The sequence below is a fragment of the Tachypleus tridentatus genome, chromosome 9, assembly GCF_004210375.1.
Source record: "Tachypleus tridentatus isolate NWPU-2018 chromosome 9, ASM421037v1, whole genome shotgun sequence".
Classification (NCBI taxonomy): domain Eukaryota; kingdom Metazoa; phylum Arthropoda; class Merostomata; order Xiphosura; family Limulidae; genus Tachypleus; species Tachypleus tridentatus.
Genome location: NC_134833.1, coordinates 165,949,655 through 165,972,928, shown reverse-complemented (window position 1 = coordinate 165,972,928; position 23,274 = coordinate 165,949,655). Strand labels below are relative to the sequence as shown.

At 31.3% G+C, this 23,274-nt stretch overlaps 2 protein-coding genes and 1 long non-coding RNA gene across 3 annotated transcripts in view; 2 read left to right on the top strand and 1 right to left on the bottom strand.

Annotated features, from left to right (window-relative positions):
* LOC143226942 (uncharacterized) overlaps positions 1–20,703 on the top strand; it is a gene marked incomplete at its 3' end in the record, with an annotated part of 46,466 nt that extends 25,763 nt beyond the window's left edge. The window contains exons 6-7 of the mRNA XM_076458499.1: positions 18,183–18,354; positions 19,376–20,703. Coding sequence (XP_076314614.1) covers positions 18,183–18,354; positions 19,376–20,703 — 1,500 coding nt within the window. The remainder of the gene's footprint in view (positions 1–18,182; positions 18,355–19,375) is intronic.
* Positions 1–23,274, bottom strand: part of LOC143227570 (uncharacterized) — a 434,192-nt gene that overhangs the window by 80,914 nt on the left and 330,004 nt on the right. The window lies entirely within an intron of this gene.
* Positions 21,773–22,899, top strand: LOC143226878 (uncharacterized). The gene is made up of 2 exons (XR_013014795.1): positions 21,773–21,906; positions 21,974–22,899. It is a non-coding gene; the product is annotated as an uncharacterized LOC143226878 (long non-coding RNA).

Sequence of the window (23,274 nt, the reverse complement as noted above, 5' to 3'; positions counted from 1 at the left end):
GATAGGTGCTTGGTGCTCCTTTGTTGTGTGGTGGATTTAGAGGTTGATTTCTCAGCTTCAGTGGTAGTTGGCTATGAGTTGATAGTCTTGACTTCAGTAGCAGTGAACTGAAGTTTGTCTCTCCTTTGTGGTGTGAGCTGCTAATTTTGAATACCTTTTTGTTAGTTGGGTTTTTTCAGGGAGTTCTGTAGTATATAGTCCGAGGACTTTGTGCACGGATGAGGAATGTGAAAAACAAATACAGCACAAAACAACGTAGAAAATCCATGGTCATGTGAGTATCCATCCAGGGTAGGTGGTAATTTAGAAGCTGGTGTTTCTTTTCATTTCTCTCACGGAAAGTAAGTTTAATCTTTCACAGAATCTAAATGTTTATGGACTGACTTGTTTAGATTTTATAATTGGTGTGTGAATGCTGTTAACTTGTGCTGTGATGACTGATAGACGTGGTGAGTGAATGCAGTAGCCTGACCAATGTAGAGCATGTTGGAAAGCTGTGTGGTGAAAACTAGAAGTTACTATGAAAAAGTTTAGGATGGCAAACTGAAGTTATATAACATATATATAGATGTTGATGAAAACGAAGGCCGTGATGAAAGCATCCATCTACAGACAAACGTTATATTTTGTGATGAAGTGAAGGTTTGAAATTAAATTTTGAATCAAGTAGTTGGGATTTGAAAAGAAATTTGTAATTTAATTTAAAATTTCACAACTGAGCACAATCTCCTCTCAAAGCTGAGATTTGTAGATTCTATGCTAGAAATTTTGTTGTTGGAAATAAAGGAACTGTGAGAAACTCCAAATTGACAGCTGGAGCACCAAAAAGAAAAGCATGACCATATCCGGAATAAGCGGGTAAGAGAAAAACATAAGGATTAGTAAATATTAAGTAGTATAAAACAATTTAAAGTATATTTGGGCTTAACAAGTTGAAAGTCGAAAACAGAAAATATACATTGTTTCATTAACTATCACAAACCTCTTAGTTATTTGTGACCATTACGAATTAAAATAGAAACAGAAAATACTGTAACAGCTACACATTATATTTAGCGTTTTTATTAATATCAAAATAATTGTAAAATAAAAAACATAGAAATTACACTTCTGTTGTTTGTGGGTATACAGATTTAGACGGCCTGGTAATTACAGTTGCGAGTTTAAAAGCTCGCCAGCGAACATGATTGTCCAACGTGGTACTTTACTAGGCTTAGCCACACACGTCTCTTTTGGCTTACAACAATTACCAATCGACACCTGTGGGAAAAAATTCATACATGACAATTACTTTTCTCGTTATGATTTTTTAAAAGTTTTTAACCGGTTAATTTTGAAAATTCTTTGACTTTTTTATATAAGTTTCATTATATGTCTGTTCATTAATTTGTTCATCCCATAATAATTACTTTATCATCGCCTTCTGTTTAGCTCGCGTGTTAATGCTACCTAATATAAACCAAAATTGTAACTTCGATCGGTCATTTTAACATATTGTTTTTGCTTCTATCACTAACACAACTAATTTTCTGCAGCAATCAACAATCAAATGACCATTTTTATTAAAAGCGTAAAAAATACACGAGCTGTCTTCTTTATTGGAAAGAAAAGCTGGAAAATACATCTAACTCATAATAATTTATATACTACAAAAGAAACAAATCTGATATTAACATTTTCACGTGCGATAACATCTAAAGGTATGCATTGTTCCTAATCCAAGGTTTCCATGACATTCTGCACAAAAGTAATTTACCAAGTGAAGAGATGACAGCTTACGTTGTAAAAAGAGGAAAGAAGTCTTACCTTACATCTGTAAACATTTTCTGTTAAATTTCATTTGGTTGTAATTTTCTTTACTGACATCAATGTATTAGTGACAAGAATTATACCCCTACCCCATGCCATACTAGTACAAGTTACAGCTATATTGTCCACTTGCTAGCTCACACGCTGTGTCATCATCCTTTGAAATCAGAGCACCTCCCACCATTCTCAAAACAAGACCTGGTTCTACATAAACTTTGTCATTTGCTCGTGATACCTGATCTTCTGTAGCAGCTGTTTGAAATGTTCTGACTTCATCATAGCTTTCACATATTCTATATGAATTTAAAGTGCTGATAAGGGTTCTGTTACTATATTCTTGTTGTAGTTGTACCATGAGGCTAACATGGAATGGTAATATAACCTACATTTTAACATGGCAGCTCCAGTAAATAAGACACTTAGCTAGTAAAATATACCTGTGCCTAATGTTTTCTACTGACTTGTAATTACGGTTTGACTAAATCAAAGGCTTGTTTGCCAAATAGCCTCCAAAAGACTTTCTGGAGCGAGTCTGGGAAAAGACAGTTGATGAATCAAGTTCAATTACTTGAGCATTTGGGTGTTTGGTTAATGCTTTTATTTGTTTCCCATCTCTGCAAAACATGTTGACAGCTTGTGAAGTATTTCATCGTAATTCCCAAGCAGATCTGGGTCATTATCGGTTATTAATATTTCTGAGGACTTACAATGCTAAAAATCGGGTTTCGATATGTGTGAGAGATAGATCACAGGCAGCTCACAAACCTAACGACATTGTACGTGAACAGACTATATCTGGCAATTCTTTCTGTCAGTAAAATGATGTCATCAAATATTTTGTTCAGATTTTCCTTCACGAAAAATGATCTGATTAGTTTGGCAGTGACAAAATTCATTCTTATAGTGGCCAGATATTCCTTTAGTGCTTCTCCTTAAATCTGAGGTAACAGTTCTTGGTGCCTTATCGTGGGTAGAGTCGGCTATATTTTCTCTGTGTTTCTCTGAGGTGTATACATTTAATATCACAGTCAGTGTTATTTTGCACCATTTCCAAACATATTTTTTGTCGTAAGTAAGCCTTTTAGTGACAATTTTATCTCCTTTTGTATTTCCTGGTTTTTCACATATGAAACAGCGTTCATCTGAGGATAAAGATGTAGTGTCCTCTCACGATAAACCTTTAACTGTTCCTCTCAGGTCATCACAAGAACCACTGGTCAGTGTACTGAGATGTTCATGGAGAATGCAACTGAACATGGGATAGTTTAGATGTCCGTTGAAGCGACATTCCTCTTTCAGCAACAATATCTTGCAATTCTAAGAAGAGTTGCAAAAAGTCATGCTCAATTATAGCGAAAGGATTACCGGTTATTAGTGTTCATGACGTTGAAACTGACTGTATGTATAGCTGGCTCTTGTTCTCCAAGTATCAATTGTAAATATGTTAGGCTACATCGGTTAACTGCTAGAATATTCAACACGTTTTTGTACAAGGCAAACATGTAATAATTGCTGTAACAAAGGTAAAGAAAATGTTATTCGTACGATTGTAAGTAAATAAATGCATCTCAGTGGTATGTCTTCGGATTTACACCTCTAGAAATCGGGTTTCGATACCCGTGGTGGGCAGAGTACAGATAGCCCATTGTGCAGCTTTGTGTGTAACTGCAAACAAACAAGCAGTAAGTAAATAAATTATCAATAGTTTTCAAAAATACCCTCTGTAAGTTTTGAATTGCCGATTGATGCATTTGGACACTACTTAAAATGAAACACAACAACATTTAAATATTTGTTAATTCACGACGAGCCTTCTTAATTCGTAACAGCCATTCAAGATACATTGACGTCCATTTCGATAACGTCCTCTAATTACCATTTACTCTTGGCCCAGCATGGCCAGATGGGTTAAGACGTTTGATTCGTAATCTGAGGGTTGCGGGTTCGAATCGCGGTCGCACCTAACATGCTCGCCCTTTCAGCCGTGGGAGCGTTATAATGTTACGGTCAATCCCATTATTTGTTGGTAAAAGAGTAGCCCAAGAGTTGGCGGTGGGTGGTGATGAATAGCTGCCTTTCCTCTAGTCTTACACTGCAAAATTAGGGACGGCTAGCGCAGATAGCCCTCGAACAGCTTTGCGCGAAGTTCAAAACAAACAAACAAACAAACCATTTATTCTCAATGGTCAAATGTTGTTTTAAAATAAATCATTTTAGTAAAAGTAAGTTCCAAATAAAGATTGTTTATTTGTAGTTAGGCACAAAGCTACGCAATGGGCTAGCTTTGTAATGCCCATCACGGTATCGAAACACGGTTTCTAGCGTTGTAAATCTGTAGACATTTAAATTAAAGAAATAAGTGAAAGGTATCCATGAAACGATTTAATGACCTCCAGTACTGAAACGAAATACACAAATAAGAAAATAGGGATTTGAAAATGCCCCCAAAAGGATTCTGGGTTATTTTGCTTTGTTATATACGCATCACCGTTACTTTCCAAAAATAACAAAATGAGTTTGTGGTACTTGATTAAATTGCTACGTCAACTATATTTGTGTGTATTTTCTTATAGCAAAGTCACGTTGAGCTATCTGTTGTGTCCACCAAGAGGAATCGAACCTCTGATTTTAGCGTTGTTAATCCGTAGACTTACCGCTGTACCAAAGGGGATGATTATTTCTAGAACATTTGTTTTGGGCCTGATCTGTGCGCCTCTAAGTAGGTCTTGTACGGATTCTAAATTAATTAACTTAAGAGTAACCTGAAAGATGTGAAACAGGTATTTATACTTTTACCTTTAATGTTTTTGGTTTTTTGTTTAATTTTGCGCAAAGCTACATGAAGGCTACCTGCTATAGACGCCCTTAATTTATCAGTGTAAGACTAGAGAGAAGGAAACTAGTCATCACCACCCACCGCCAACTCTTGGATTACTCTTTTACCAATGAATTGTAGTATTGACCGAAACAGTATACCCCCACACGGCTGAAAGGGGCGAGCATGTTTGGTGCGACGGGGATTCGAACTCGTGATTCTCAGATTACGAGTCCAACGTCTTAACCCACCCGGCCATGCCGGGCCATTTAATATCTTAACTGTTATTATGTGTGGTTTTATTTATTTCTTTAAATTTAAGTAATAATGAGGACCCATTGTTTGTTAAATATTATGTTATATAATTTTATTTTAATCAGTAACATAGTTGATATATACTTTATATGATGATGGTTTTGATTATTAAAACATTTGTCAAACATTATAAGTTCATACAGTAATTTACTTATTTGTGTGTTGGTGTTAAACACGAAGCACGTGTTATACATAAAATTGTATATTCAACATTAAACATTTAATGAAAGTTATACCATATAAAGATTTGTAATTTAGTAGTTTTTAATGATGTGATTTTTACATGAAGTGTAACATATTAAGTATGGTAAAAACCTAATATCTAGTCATGTATGAACGACGTAACTTTTGGTTAGAAGATTGTCATGTTCTCTTCCAAGACGATTTTCAAAACAATTTCTTGTCAGGCAAAAAGGACTTACCATTCTGCCTATACATGTGACGAAGCTTAGGAATTTGTTCACAGGTTATAGAAGTATTTAGAAATTTAAGATTGTTACTTTAGGAAACCTTTACAATGTTTTTGCAGGATGCAACAACTATCTAATCCTTAACATGTTTTTCTGTAGTTTAACTACAGGCTTTAAAGTTATAAAGGTGAAGTTGTGATGTAACCATGGATGTATTAAAGATGAAAGTTGAAACCATTTCTGAAAAGAAACATGATGATTTGTTGAATATTAAATTGATGAAAAGTGAAGATGAAACTTCTACATTATCTAATAGTAAGTATATATATTTAGAAGTTAAATGTTTTGGGTTCTATCTAACGTAAGTAGTGAGAATGTTATCTGTTTAACAGTGTTTATGCATTTTCAAAATGTACTTAAAGTTATATTTATGTAAAGTGTGACTTTGTATTTGAACTTTGAGACATTTTCTCTTTCTATAAATAACAAGAAATTTATGAATATTTCACTCCTTAAAATATTTGCAAACTAAAGATCTCTGTTTGACCTTTACATATTGTAGAATTTTATTATAAATACTGGAAACATTAAATCAAAATGTTAATTTTAGTTTCTAGTATAATATTAACCATCTACATACAGCTTAGTTAGTTTTATTTGTAATAACCTGTAAACTGTGAAATACATCCTATAAGTGAATATAATACATGTAGTTTGAAATTAAAGTTTAAGTTTTATAATTTATAATGTTAGCTATAGGGAGCTGCTATTTGTGATGATTGGTAGAGACAAGGATACTTTATAAATACAAGTTGTTCAGTGAAGTTAACAATAGTTAGTTTATGAGTTCAGTATCAAAACATTGTTCAGAATTGGAAGTGAGATTTAGTTTGTAATTATAGCAAGGAAATAAGTTGTAATTATAGCAAGGAAATTCCATAAGTAAGTTTATTTATGAGTTAGATAATTTACCCTGTAGAGCATCCCGCTAGTACAGCAGTATGTCTTCGGATTTACAACGCTAAAATCAGGGGTTTGATTCCCTTTGGTGGGCTCAGCAGATAGCCCAATGTGGCTTTGCTATAAGAAAACACACATTTACCTGTAGTATTGGTTTCTCTGTTCAAACTGTATTTGTACATTTAGGCCTATAACTAAAAAACGAATGTGACAAATGTCAAGAAAGGGGTATATAATACATTATTATGTGGACTTGATTCAGTAATATTTTTACCAAATCATCTAAATTAATCTGTTCAGAATGAAAAGAGTTTAGTAAACACAACTAAATTTTTCAATGAATTATTTGCACAAAGAATTGGCTGTGAAATTTATGAAGCCATTACCAAATCTTATCACTATGTTGTTGTGAAAGGTTTTCTGTTTAGAAGGAAAATGTTATTTCACCTTAATCTTGAAGTTAAAGCTTTCATGTTTGATTTCAGTGACTTCTAGAATTTCCTAAGTTAGTAAAATAACTATCTATATTGTAAAAGTTTATAGTTTGTCTCTTACTTTATACATTGTTTAACAACTGTAATGAAATCATATGCATACAATGTAGTTAAAAGTTGAAAAATATATGGAAGGAAATCCTTTTCTTAAAAGTTGTACATATTGTAACAACTAACAGATATTTTCAATGATTTATTATAATAGTCATAGTTTAACCTCTTCACATCTGTTGTACCTTATCTATTTGTTTTTTATTTCTTTGTAAACCACAGTTGTATGTTTCCAGTATATGTCATAGTAAACACTCACTTCAAGAGTTCTTTCTTCTCACACCCTGAACTTCATCAGTTTTTATCAATCTGTTGGTTATCCAGAAACTAATTTATTTATATGTCATGTATTAATATATCTCAGAACTTCTACAATTTATTTGACTTTTAGTTTTCTTAGCTTCTCAGCTTGTCCTGGTGGTTAGGATCTTGGACTCACATCTGTTGTCTCCAGGTCACAGGTTCAAATTCCATCACCAAGTAGCCCAAGCTTTAGGTGTTGGTTAATTACTTTCATTGTAGTCTATAATTTAGAGACAGCTGGTGCAGAGTAGAGATGTGAGCTTGTAGAAATTACAGTTCAGTTAAATTATGGTTTGATTTTATTTTTAGAAACTGAGCTGTTGTTTCAGTTGTTTTTTTAAGCCTACATTGTAATATAGAGTAAAATGTTTATTCACGTGTATATAGTAAAACTAACAGAACCAACACTGGACACTGTAAGCAGATCTCTGATGTAAGAATTATTATATTCAGTCATTTTTCATTTACATCCTTTGTATTTTGTTTTACAGTAAAGATATTGTGGTGTTCTGATTGTTTTTAATGTAGATAATAAAACATAACTATAATTTTTTATAAATTGATAATATTACAAATGTGTTTTAAAATATATTTATGGAAATAAATCTTTGTGATAACATAACTCAGAACCAATTGCAACTTACAGTACTAAATACAAAAATGTATTTGTCCGTGAAGACAACAGGTCCATTTTTAAAAAGTTCTCAGAGTGTTTGGTTTTTATAATTTAAATCAAATCACTGTTTTAGACTATTTATCACTAATGTACTGTCTGAATGTTTAAACTTAGCTATAGTATTAACAAGTGTAAATGAACAATTCAGAACTGTTTACAGAGTTTGTAATACTTTAAAATATACAAATGTGTTAGCTTTAAGAATGCATTAGCTGTACTTAGTGCAGTATTTATAAAATAACTTGAAGATTGTAACATATCAGCTATACAGCAAAGTTCAGCTTCAAGTTAGTTGGACACTGAATAATAAGTAAGGCTATTTTTCAAAAGATGTGATCACTTGGAACATACGTTGCTGATACTTGTAAACATATTTTATCTTGTTTGGTCAAAGCTGGGATGTTGCATGTGTGTGACTTCTCTGAGGTGATAATTTTCACACTTCATTCTTTCAGAGACAATTTGTTTCTTTTCTGTTCTGTTGCAGTTTTAATAACATGTTTGAATGTAAATCAAACATCAGTTTGACTACCCCTGATTCTTAGGGTAATGTGATTATGATTGCTGTCATATGAACTAGGTGGGTTCTACAAAATGGACAGTTTAATACAGTGGGTTCTACAAAATGGATAGTTTAATACAGTGGGTTCTACAAAATGGATAGTTTAATAGAGTGGGTTCTACAAAATGGACAGTTTAATACAGTGGGTTTTACAAAATGGACAGTTTAATAACATTTAATTAGTTTGAAACCAACAATATCAAAACCTTTTGAACTTTACTGTCATCAACACTGAAAGGTAGCTATTATATCCAGACTCAAGGTATTATAAATTTCATCTGTTTCTAGTTTGGCCTTGACATTTTACAGAACTATCTTTGCAGTTTCTTTCCTTTTTCACAAAGCACATTTGAAAGAGGAATAATCTTTGGTAGAACAGAATATTTATATAAAAACATAATAGTTGTCACTTCTTCAAATGTCTTCAGTAGTTTCGCACACTTCTGCACTATTTGGTGCTGAAATGTTCACAGATTTGTATCTCTATCAGTAGGTGCTAAAATGACAGAGAGGTTCCTTCTGTTCTACCAATCTGTGTATCTCAAACAAATGGAATTTCATCTGACATCACACATTCTATGTATGTTATGAGACTTTCATGTTTCCACATTATTGTGCGTGATATTTTTCTTAAGTTTCATGATAAGCAATACTTCTTGGTTTTTCCATGGAAACTTTTTCATTTCACTATTCACCACAACTTGGATTGTGTCAGCTAAGATCTTTAGATGAATGTCTGCTGTTAGCTGTCAAAACATCCTTTATATTTATATTGGGTGCTTTGTTTATTACAACTAAAATTGGAATAGTGTTGCTCATACAAAACTGTCCAGTTTAAGGGTTACTAATTAGTTTATTTTGTGATTTGATGATAATTTATTTTCATAAAAAGAGTCTTAAAAGTTAATTATTTTAGAAGTGACAGTTATAATAAGTTTTGTTACCTTTGTCCAAGTTGTATGTTGTTTTTTTCAGTTTGTTGTACTGGGCTTTCATAATGTTGGTGACAGCATTTTACTCAAAGTTTTTAAGTTTTTCTTATTATGTGTAATATTTTGGCTACTAGAGAGCTAGATATGTTTAAATTTTTCAGTTGCATGCTACACATACATGCAGATACAGAGAGCAAATAAAGTAAGTTAGTGTCCACTTTCATGAATACTAGGGTTCAGGAGAATGAGCTCACCAAACTACAGCTAAGTCTGTTCACTTGGGTCTACAGTCCTGTGATCAAGGCTTGGCTGGCTTTGAGCCAGTTGGCAATCAGCTGGAGTGAATAATATTCCAACAGTCTTTTCCAGGTCAAACCTACCATTGCTCTTTAGTTGTCTAGTTTCTACAGGGATCATGTATAGGAAATTGTCTTGACAAAGATCTGAATTGCACACAGTTTTTTTAACCCATTGTTTTCTTTTATCCAGTGCTGATGAACCATTGTGACACTTGTGTCACAATAGGCCACATTTTACTGTCATGTCGTTGTTATGGCCAATCACAGCAGCACCATTTTAGACATATTTGCACTCAGAATTTACCATTTACTTTAGAGTAGAGGAGAATAATTTGTTTTATCAGATGGGTTCTGAAATAACTAAACCAGTGTGTGTGGACTTAGGATGAAAAAGAGGATTATTTAAAACTAGATTCATCTGTGGTAAACAATAGTGTAATGAATTAGGTACATATGTTTGACTTGTTTTATTGTATATTATTTTAAGGCAGTGTGTTGTGTGCTGTCCATTTATTGTTTAAAATTATCATCAACAAGTTACAGACACCTACTGTAAAGAATCTGGCCCCTGAAAAAACTTTAAAAAAATAGGTTTTTATTCATTCCAAGGAACTCATTGCTTCATATAATCTTCATGTTGTTTACAGCAGTGCCATCATCAGGCTTGACCTTTAAATTAAGACTGTAGTCTTGTGCTCAAGAATCATCAGACACAAAAAAAGACATGACTGTCATGTCATTTGTAGGTGATATCCAGTGACCAGTGGAGTGAGCAACAGGAACATTAATATTTTATGTTTCCTTCATAAGAGGGATCATGATGTTAAAAACAGCTGATAATATGTTATTTATTTATACATTACTGATTATAAATAAAACAGGACTACTGATTATAAACAAGACAGGACTAGAGCTGATTTCTAAGCCTCTTAGTCTAATGATTAGCCATATTTTCCTGCATATTAGCCATATTTTCACCTACTTATTATACTGAATTTGAACAATGTAGTAATTTAGATAACAACAAATGTGTACAAATGTGTTTTATTTACTGAAACAAGTATGGGGATTAGAGAAAACAGTGGTTGTAGTTTATCTATAGGCCATGCCTGCTTTGAGTACTTTGAGGAGCACATGTTGTGTAACAAAAGATGACACCAACTATTTACTTGTAGATAACTGCCATTTAGTATATTTTTAATATTAAAATATTTCATTTACTTATTTGTGGCATGATGACTAATATCTAATTAAACAAATTTATTAGTTTTTATATCTACATGGAGAATATTGTTACATTTATAAACTATATTGAAATATTTCTGTATGTTACAAAGGTATTGTGATCTTTTGACTATAAGAAAGTTCAGGTATTGACAAGTTGTTGTCAACTAATATATCAGGTATATGGTAAACAAGTTGTCAACTAATATATCAGGTATATGGTAAACAAGTTGTCAACTAATATATCAGGTATATGGTAATGGTATATGGTAATATATCAGGTATATGGTAATGGTAATAAAGAAAAGTTGTCTAAGGTCTTGTTTTTTGTATTATTGATCCAACTTGTCAGGAGGAGATAGTGTAATTTTTTAAATGAATTTGAATGTTTGTCTGGAAGCATTTAATTATTAAGGTTTATTTTTAGTGTTTTAGGACCCTTTATGTTAAGAAACTGAGAACCCCATACAAATTGGGGTTGTGAATTCTTGTATGTGACGAGGGAACCTTCCAGGGAAATTTCTGTGTATGATCAATTTTCTGATGTAAGCCTGCTAGTTTGCCAGTTCATGTACTATATATATCTAAAAGAGTGTCTGTAATAATAAATATTTATATATTGCACGACTAGTATTCACCAGTATAATGTTAACTGTAGATCTAGATCTGTACAAGTAGTTACATGTGACGTTATTTGTTGTAACATGTATTCAGCCTTTCATTTTTCTTCTGCAAAGCTCAAAAAGCACTGGCTTGTGATTTGTCTCTAAATGTTGTTTTAAATTGCTACTACTTCTGTAGTTAGCACTCATCTTCTTCGAGCAAATTTACAAATGCAGTCAGATTTGTCAGTTTTGAGTTCAATACTCCAAAACTATGTTTTTGACCCTTGTTGAAGCTAGCATGTTAGGTCTCTTGTTGGACATTTTTGTGAATGAATTGCTGGAATTAAAAATATATTCCTTTAATGTTTTTATTTTCTGCATTTTTTCTACCTTCTCTATGTAATTTCATCTGTAGGATTCAGTTTGTCTTTTAAGACCTCTTAAATGCAATATGAATCTGAGTCTCTCATCTGTTTGCTGTAATAAAGTGATAGAAATCTACGATAGGCCTCTTCTTTTACAATCAGTATCTTGTCAAGTTATTTTACTAGACAGATAAGTAGACTAGTTGTTAGAGTCAACTTTACCATCAGCCAAAAAAGATGTATATTAAATTCATAGATATGTCCACAAGTGCACACAAGATGTATATTAAATTCAGAGATATGTCCACAAGTGCACACAAGATGTGTATTAAATTCATAGATATGTCCACAAGTGCACACAAGATGTATATTAAATTCAGATATGTCCACAAGTGCACACAAGATGTATATTATATTCAGAGATATGTCCACAAGTGCACACAAGATGTATATTAAATTCAGAGATATGTCCACAAGTGCACAAAAGATGTATATTAAATTCAGAGATATGTCCACAAGTGCACACAAGATGTGTATTAAATTCAGAGATATGTCCACAAGTGCACACAAGATGTATATTAAATTCAGAGATATGTCCACAAGTGCACACAAGATGTATATTAAATTCAGAGATATGTCCACAAGTGCACACAAGATGTATATTAAATTCAGAGATATGTCCACAAGTGCACACAAGATGTATATTAAATTCAGAGATATATCCACAAGTGCACACAAGATGTATATTAAATTCAGATATGTCCACAAGTGCACACAAGATGTATATTAAATTCAGAGATATGTCCACAAGTGCACACAAGATGTATATTAAATTCAGATATGTCCACAAGTGCACACAAGATGTATATTAAATTCAGATATGTCCACAAGTGCACACAAGATGTATATTAAATTCAGATATGTCTACCAGTGCACACAAGATATATATTAAATTCAGAGATATGTCCACAAGTGCACAAAAGATGTATATTAAATTCAGAGATGTGCACACAAGATGTATATTAAATTCAGAGATATGTCCACAAGTGCACACAAGTCACTAACTTGAGGAACATTATGATTAGAATAAAGAAGTGACTCTGTGACTGAGATTCAACAAAACTCATTAGTTTTAGTATATCTTAACTTTATAACCCAGACCTGTTCATATCAAATATCTAGCTGTCTCATTAATTAACATTTCCATAACTTTCATTAGATCACTTGTATATTTCACAACTTCTTGATTAAAGTATTATGTGTACTACATGAATTATGTTCAGATGTACTTCTAAGTTACAAGTTTTTTTCAGCACTACATGTGATCACTGCATTCCATTCAGACTAATTGTTTCTGTGACTATAATCATCCTTTTACGCTGGTGGAACTCTCGCTTGCTTTTCATCAGTCGGACCTGACGATGTTCACCATCTCTCTCCCAGCTCTCTATTCTTCAGGTTGTCTTTAACCAGATTTGGAAGGAGGATGTGTTTCTTGATACTTAGTTCCATGCTGTTCTCTTTCTATGTAAGTCTGGAAAGGAACTCAAGATTCATTCTAATTATTGTCCAGTTGCTTTAACAAGCTGTCTCTGTAAGATCTTAGAGAGGATGGCTTATGTTCATCTTGTTTGGTTCCTCAAACAATCTCATTTTGCCCACTCATTGTGGGTTCTCATGATTAACAATCTACCATGGACCTCCTGATTTGACTTGAAACACCAATCAGGGAAGCATTTCTGTATTTTTTCTAACCTTGAGAAGATTTACATGGAGGTACAGCATTTTGTGATACCTTCATCCACTGATTTCAGTTGTGTGGCCATTCTTCCACTTTTATACAGAACTTTTTAATTGAGCAGTGATTCCAAGTTTGTGTGGGCTCAACACTTTCCTTTACTTTTCCTAAAACTGTTTCCATGCACTATTGCCACCAATGAAGTATTGACCTCAGTCTTGAACTCCATTTCAGTTATGTTGTTCTTCCCACAATCCCTGAGGCCAAGATCTTGGGGCTCCTCTTTTATAATCTGACCTTCATGCCACACATCAAGCAATTATGAGTAAAGTGTACAAGGGCACTGAGCATCCTACATGTCCTCTCTTTCACCTCTTGAGGAGTGGATCAGTGTTCTTTGGTAAAGATCGGTGTGCCCTTATTTGATTTAATGTTGTTTTTGTCAACAAGGGTTGTGCTCTTATCTTGTCTCCTTGGTTAACCACTGTGCTCTTATCTTGTCTCCTTGGTTAACCACTGTTTGGTTTAATATGCTTGCAACTTAGATACTTCTATTCTTGTAACTCTCTGGCTTTTCCCCTTTTTTATAAATTAAAGATGCATAATTAAAGAATGCTTTATTTAAAATAATGTTTTCAATGTCCATATTTTCAACCCAGTTTTTTTACAGGCTTATAATTTTTACACAGTTATAGAAGTATCCAGTGCAAAAGCTATAGTATTAGTTATGGTTTCTGTATAATTTCATCTTCATCACAACATTCAATTTCTGATGTCATGTTTCTTGTCTAAGTGCTCAATATCTGTTGATATACAATTAGTAAAGTCTCCAGTTTCTTTCTCCATCCCAGTGAATCTGTTTTGATTTACAGTTTTTAATAGGTGCTTTATATCTGTGTGATTAAAATTAAACAGATACTTACAGTTAAAAGGAATGTTTAAGCTAATCTGACTTGTGGTATAAAAGTCGTGCGAGTCAATTATTTTGGGTTAGGAGGTTTTACTGTACAATAGTCCTTCATACCAAAGGAAAGGCCCACTACAAGTTGCATTTAGAGTTTCAAAATTATAACTAAACTGATACACCAGACCTGTTGATCTAAACACATTGTGTTGTATTTCAGTATAATGTAGTGAAGCATGATTTACCTTCAGTGTTATTAATGACAAATAAACACTATTTATACTTCTACCAACAGGGGGAGCTGATTCATTACAACAAAGATCTTTACAAACTATTTTAAAGTTTGGTATATCACAAAGTAAATTGTACACCAGATCTGTTGATCTAAACACATTGTGTTGTATTTCAGTATAATGTAGTGAAGCATGATTTACATTCAGTGTTATTATAGACAAATAAACACTATTTATACTTCTACCAACAGGGGGAGCTGATTCATTACAACAAAGATCTTTACAAACTATTTTAAAGTTTGGTATAGTGAAAGAGGAACAACAAGAGAACTGTGATGAAGAAAAACTGAGGTAACTTTTGTTTAGAACTTTTATAGTTTTTATTAACAACTGTTATGAAACTGAAGAGATGTCTTTCTGGACCGTATGTAACTAAAACGGACTGTTAAAGTGTTTAAAATCATTAGACACATATTATAATATTAATGTTTCTATCAAACGGTTGCTACACTGTTCTTATTGTAGTATAAATAATATTATAATATTAATGTTTCTATCAAACGGTTGCTACACTGTTCTTATTGTAGTATGAATAATATTATAATATTAATGTTTCTATCAAACGGTTGCTACACTGTTCTTATTGTAGTATAAATAATATTATAATATTAATGTTTCTATCAAACAGTTGCTACACTGTTCTTATTGTAGTATAAATAATATTATAATATTAATGTTTCTATCAAACAGTTGCTACACTGTTCTTATTGTAGTATAAATAATATTATAATATTAATGTTTCTATCAAACGGTTGCTACACTGTTCTTATTGTAGTATAAATAATATTATAATATTAATGTTTCTATCAAACAGTTACTACACTGTTCTTATTGTAGTATAAATAATATTATAATATTAATGTTTCTATCAAACGGTTGCTACACTGTTCTTATTGTAGTATAAATAATATTATAATATTAATGTTTCTATCAAACAGTTGCTACACTGTTCTTATTGTAGTATGAATAATATTATAATATTAACGTTTCTATCAAACAGTTGCTACACTGTTCTTATTGTAGTATAAATAATATTATAATATTAACGTTTTTATCAAACAGTTACTACACTGTTCTTATTGTAGTATAAATAATATTATAATATTAATGTTTCTATCAAACAGTTACTACACTGTTCTTATTGTAGTATAAATAATATTATAATATTAATGTTTCGATCAAACGGTTGCTACACTGTTCTTATTGTAGTATAAATAATATTATAATATTAATGTTTCTATCAAACAGTTACTACACTGTTCTTATTGTAGTATAAATAATATTATAATATTAATGTTTCTATCAAACAGTTGCTACACTGTTCTTATTGTAGTATAAATAATATTATAATATTAATGTTTCTATCAAACAGTTGCTACACTGTTCTTATTGTAGTATAAATAATATTATAATATTAATGTTTCTATCAAACAGTTACTACACTGTTCTTATTGTAGTATAAATAATATTATAATATTAATGTTTCTATCAAACAGTTACTACACTGTTCTTATTGTAGCATAAATAATATTATAATATTAATGTTTCTATCAAACAGTTGCTACACTGTTCTTATTGTAGTATAAATAATATTATAATATTAATGTTTCTATCAAACAGTTGCTACACTGTTCTTATTGTAGTATAAATAATATTATAATATTAATGTTTCTATCAAATGGTTGCTACACTGTTCTTATTGTAGTATAAATAATATTATAATATTAATGTTTCTATCAAACAGTTGCTACACTGTTCTTATTGTAGTATAAATAATATTATAATATTAATGTTTCTATCAAACGGTTGCTACACTGTTCTTATTGTAGTATAAATAATATTATAATATTAATGTTTCTATCAAACGGTTGCTACACTGTTCTTATTGTAGTATAAATAATATTATAATATTAATGTTTCTATCAAACAGTTGCTACACTGTTCTTATGTAGTATAAATAATATTATAATATTAATGTTTCTATCAAACGGTTGCTACACTGTTCTTATTGTAGTATAATTATATTATAATATTAATGTTTCTATCAAACGGTTGCTACACTGTTCTTATTGTAGTATAAATAATATTATAATATTAATGTTTCTATCAAACAGTTACTACACTGTTCTTATTGTAGTATAAATAATATTATAATATTAATGTTTCTATCAAACGGTTGCTACACTGTTCTTATTGTAGTATAAATAATATTATAATATTAATGTTTCTATCAAACAGTTGCTACACTGTGCTTATTGTAGTATAAATAATATTATAATATTAATGTTTCTATCAAACAGTTGCTACACTGTTCTTATTGTAGTATAAATAATATTATAATATTAATGTTTCTGTCAAACAGTTGCTACACTGTGCTTATTGTAGTATAAATAATATTATAATATTAATGTTTCTATCAAACAGTTGCTACACTGTTCTTATTGTAGTATAAATAATATTATAATATTAATGTTTCTATCAAACAGTTGCTACACTGTTCTTATTGTAGTATAAATAATATTATAATATTAATGTTTCTATCAAACAGTTGCTACACTGTGCTTATTGTAGTATAAATAATAGATTTTTTGTTATACTTTTCCTATCATCATAGTATTAGTGTTAACTGTCTGTAGGTTTTACATCTAATTTTTTATATTTACTGTAATATTTAAGAGTCAGGTCCAGAGTGTCATCTCTTGACATAAAATTATATATTAGGATATAGAAAATGGAAGATATTTTACATAAAAATAACATCTCTTTATATACAGTATTATATTATTATTAAACCAAGTATGGTTTTTGTGTTATTATTTAGATGACAAAAGTGTCAGGTCACTAGATCTATCTTGATTATTGTCATGACTTGTTTATTAGTCTGAAACTACGTTTGATAGAAACCAAACAACTGTTCTCTCTATTTTTTACACATCTAAGTTTGAACTTATTGAATAAAGATTAAAATAGTTTAGTTTTGCTTTATTTCAAGTTACTATTTTTAGAGTAAGTAAATATATTATTTAAAACAGGTACAACATTTCAGTCACTACATTCAGTCTGAAGTGTACTTGTAATAAAATAATACTTATAACTAATGAAGTAAACACAAAATATAAGTTAGATGTAGTTTTTTTTTGTTACACACAACTCACTTTAAGATGTTAGATTTATATCATGATATTTTGAAGTATATATAACAGATATGAAACTTCTTTTGTCTACATTTTATCTTCTTTGTCTCTGGACTTATTGAAAAAGATTAAAATAGTTTAGTTTTGTTTGTTACACATAACTAATTTTTAAATATTAGATTTATGTCATGATATTTTAAATTAATCAACTGGAGATTATATTATGTGTTTACTTTAGTGATACCACTGGTTGCTGTTTATATTGACCTGTTGAATGTGTTGTTTTATTTTAGGATATCTTTGTCACAGTTAAAACAGAACAGCCTCATGACCTACCAAAAGATGAGGTCATTTCAAAATTTAGTGTCAACAGTGATGATGATTTGGATAATTCAGAATATGGTGTTATTAGTGTGAAAACTGAATTACAACAATGTACTGAATCTAGGTTGGAAAGTACATGTGGTACGTATATATGTCTCCTACAATCTGTAAATTCATTGTAACTTAAAAGACTAGTTAGATACTTGGTAATCTTTTAAAAGTTACTGAACTATATACACAGTATTAATATGTGGTGTATTAGATCTGTGTTTATTGTGTTGTTTATACCTGTACTTGGTAACTATTGTGTGTAATGTTATAAGTGATAAAATAACATTTAAATATGTGAAAGTTTGTGTATATATAAGAATAGACTGTTAAAATTAATCCAGAAATTACTTTTTGTAGCCATCATGTTCCCATAGTTTAATTTAGACTTAGCCTAATGTAAATGATTCTCTCAAACATGAAATGTTACCTGTATTTTATGTTCTCACTATGCATTAAAATGTAGAGGAAAGTATTTCTAAATTATTAAATATGAAATTTATATCATAATTTTTTTTATATTTAATGTTTTGATATTAATTTTACTTTATTGTGTTACACTATAAATTCCTTCCACATGATGTTGATGGATTACAGCAACTTTTTAACCCTAAAGTAATCATCCTTCTCCATACTTTGTGAATATCTTCATGAAATTTGTCATTGAAGATGTCTGTGATGTTCTAGTTTATGGCACCATAAACAACTAAGATTGAAGGCTATAAAAATCAGACTTTGTCTAAGTAACCTCTATATCACAATGAGTAAATATATTGAACTCCATACTTAGACAGGTGGTAAATAACAGAACAGGGAAGACCTACAGAACAAATGTCACATCAATGGAAACTGAGGATTTATTAAAATATTTACTTAGAGATATAAGAACCTAACACTGAAATAACAATATATGATATACTAAGCATATTTTGATTTCTAGTTCATTGACATATATTGATTACAAAGTGGTTAAAACATTGATTGTAACACATGTTCTCCATGACCTACCTTTAGAAGAAGAATTTATAGAAAGTTTTAGATCTAAAATTGTTTGTTTATCATATAGTTTGATTTTATGTATGAAGAGAAGTGTAAACATCTGTTGTTCTTTTAGGACAAGAAGATCCATTTAAAGATGTGAAATCTTTAAAATTAAACACTGATGTTTGTGGAAAAACATATTTAAATGGAAGTAACATAAAACAATCTAATATACATGAAGATGATGATAAAACATACAGTTATGTAACATGTGGAAAGGAAAGTGTAACATCAGATAACATGAAACAACACAAGAGAATAATGTGTGGAAAGAAACTGTACAGATGTGAAGTCTGTAGTAAACATTTTAGGTTTAGTAGTAATTTGAAAAACCATGAACAGATACATACTGGAGAGAAACCTTATAATTGTGTAGTTTGTGGAAAAGATTTTAGAACAAGTTCTGAATTAAAAAAACATCAAAGAATACATACTGGGGAGAAACCTTATAGTTGTAACTGTTGTGAAAAACTATTTGGAACTAGTGGTAGCTTAAAAAGACATCAAAGAATACATACTGGGGAGAAACCTTACAGTTGTAAATTTTGTGGAAAACAATTTGGAGATAATAGTCACTTGAAAAAACATGAACGGATACATACTGGGGAGAAGCCTTACTGTTGTGCAATTTGTGAAAAAGACTTTAAAACAAATACTGAATTAAAAACGCATCAAAGAAGACACACTGGTGAGAAACCTTACAGTTGTAACTGTTGTGGAAAACAGTTTGGAACTAATGGTAGCTTAAAAAGACATCAAAGAATACATACTGGGGAGAAACCTTACTGTTGTGACATTTGTGGAAAACAATTTCAAAGTTGTAGTAACTTAAAAAAACATAAAGGAATTCATATTGGGAAGAAACCTTACAGTTGTGTAGTGTGTCATAAGCAGTTTAGAACATGTAGTGGATTAAAATATCATAAAGGAATACATATTGGGAAGAAACCTTACAGTTGTGGCATTTGTGGAAAAGGTTTTATAACAAATCAGGATTTAAAAATACATCAAAGAAAACATTTTGGAGAGAAATGTTACAGTTGTGACATTTGTGGAAAGCAGTTTCAACAGAACGTTTGCTTAAAAAGACATGAACAAATACATACTAAAGAGAAACTTTACAATTATGTAGTATGTGAAAAACAGTTTAGAACAAATAGTGTTATAAAATGTCATGAAAGAATACATACTGGTGAGAAACATAACAGTTGTGTTAGTTGTGGGAAAGACTTTGGATCAACTAGCAACTTAAAAGTGCATCGAAGAGGACACACTGTTGAAAAACTTTATTGTTGTGAAGTTTGTGTAAAACAGTTTCATACAAGTAAAGAATTAAAACAACATGAAAGAAGACATGCAGAGGACAAACCTTACTGTTGTGTTGTTTGTATAAAGAAACTTACAATTAAAACAACATGAAAGAAGACATGCAGAGGACAAACCTTACTGTTGTGTTGTTTGTATAAAGAAACCTAAAAGCAATAGCTGAATTAAAACAACATGAAAGAAGACATGCAGAGGACAAACCTTACTGTTGTGTTGTTTGTATAAAGAAACTTACTGTTGTGTTGTTTGTATAAAGAAACCTTAAAGCAATAGCTGAATTAAAACAACATGAAAGAAGACATGCAGAGGACAAACCTTACTGTTGTGTAGTTTGTATAAAGAAACCTTAAAGCAATAGCTGAATTAAAACAACATGAAAGAAGACATGCAGAGGACAAACCTTACTGTTGTGTAGTTTGTATAAAGAAACCTTAAATCAATAGCTGAATTAAAACAACATCGAGAAATGCACACAGTTGTGACATTTGTGGAAAACAATTTGTAACTAATGGTAACTTAAAAAGACATCAACAAACACATACTGGGAAGAAGTCTTACTGTTGTGATGTTTGTGAGAATTAATTTTGAATGAACTAACTTATCAAAGAACACATACAGTTTATAGAAAATACATTGGAGAATAAATACCTGGGAAAAAAATTAACAGATGGTTACTGTGTTGTAATTAGTTTTAAACAAACTGTAACTGTTATCAAATGTGGTAATTTGACCAGATGAGATTAAATTATGGTGTACATACCTATCTTTCTTAGCCAGATGTGTAGGACTTCTGAGGGTCACACACCTATCTTTCTTAGCCAGATGTGTAGGCCATCTGAGAGTCACACATCTATCTTTCTTAGCCAGATTGTAGGACATCTGAGAGTCACAAGTTTATATCCTCATCCCACCAAAAATACTCTTGCTGTCAGATACAGAGCAGTGTAAAGTGATGGTCACTCCAACTATATTATTGATAAAAGAGCAGCCCAAGCATTGGTGATTATCTGGCATCTGCTAAATAAGGGGTGGCTAGCACAGGTACCCCTCATGTAACTTTGTGTAATGGCTAGCACAGGTACCCCTCATGTAACTTTGTGTAATGGCTAGCACAGGTACCCCTCATGTAACTTTAGCACAGGTACCCTCATGTAATGGCTAGCACAGGTACCCCTCATGTAACTTTGTGTAATGGCTAGCACAGGTACCCCTCATGTAACTTTGTGTAATGGCTAGCACAGGTACCCCTCATGTAACTTGGTGTAATGGCTAGCACAGGTACCCCTCATGTAACTTTTGGCTAGCACAGGTACCCTCATGTAACTTGGTGTAATGGCTAGCACAGGTACCCCTCATGTAACTTTGTGTAATAGCTAGCACAGGTACCCCTCATGTAACTTTGTGTAATGGCTAGCACAGGTACCCCTCATGTAACTTTGTGTAATGGCTAGCACAGGTACCCCTCATGTAACTTTGTGCAAGATACAAACCAAACCAAATTTCATGATGATGAGAAAACCCACTTGTAGAGAAAATTCTATCTGTAAAAGTGGCTGGTATGTGTAGAGAAAGCACTGTACAACAAGTCAAGCTCAAAATAAACCAATACAAAGGAACACCTTTATACCTATATTAATAAATATATCCAACATTTAAGCACGCCCTCTACATTCATACACTCAATTACACAACTGCCTTCAAACATGTGGTCAGCCATCTGTCAGTAATCCTTTCTTTCTTTGTGAACGTCACAATGACAGAAGAAGGTTGAAACGTTGTTCGCTCCTCTACATAGTGTTTTCTCTACCCATACCAGCTGTTTTTTTCATATATAACAAACCAAATTTATTTTTGATGTATTTATAATATGTGTAATTGTAATTATTGTGTGTTAGATTTTTATAGGGTAAAGTTCCACTAAAAGAAATAAAAATATAAGAACTAAATGTGGATGAAGAGAACAGTTTCTGTAAAAAGAAACAAGAAGAAACTTTATAACTATATAGTTTAATTCTTGTTTTTTTTTATGTATAGACAGCAAGTAATGATTAGAACCAGTTTACTTATATTAATATTTCAACATATAATAAAGATGTGCTGTTATAATTGATTTCATTGTATTTAATTTTCTTAGTACTTACAGATCTCTGAATTATGTGACTTAATGATCTCAGACTATCATTTCAGTTTATGATGGTTAAATTACTGATATAACTTGGAGTTACATAGTTTTGTTGCATATTTAAAGAATTAATAAATTATTAATAAAAATTTTTATTTTTGCTTGATGGTTGTAGTTGCTTAAAATTGGACTTTCAATTATTTATATCAGTAAACATGTTAATAGGACAGAGCATCAGAAGATTTTGTAGTGTTCAACCATTAAATTAAAACAGATAAGATACAATTGGTTGTACTAATACTATACCATCATATTGTCTACATCTGAAGTTATCTACCCTGACCCTTTCTGTTGAATCTGATCTTATACTTCCATTTTATGTTTTCATTACTGTTTTACTCCAGGTTGACAACACTATACCATCATATTGTCTACAGCTGAAGTTATCTACTCTGACCCTTTCTGTTGAATATGATCTTATACTTCCATTTTATGTTTTCATTACTGTTTTACTTCAGGTTGAC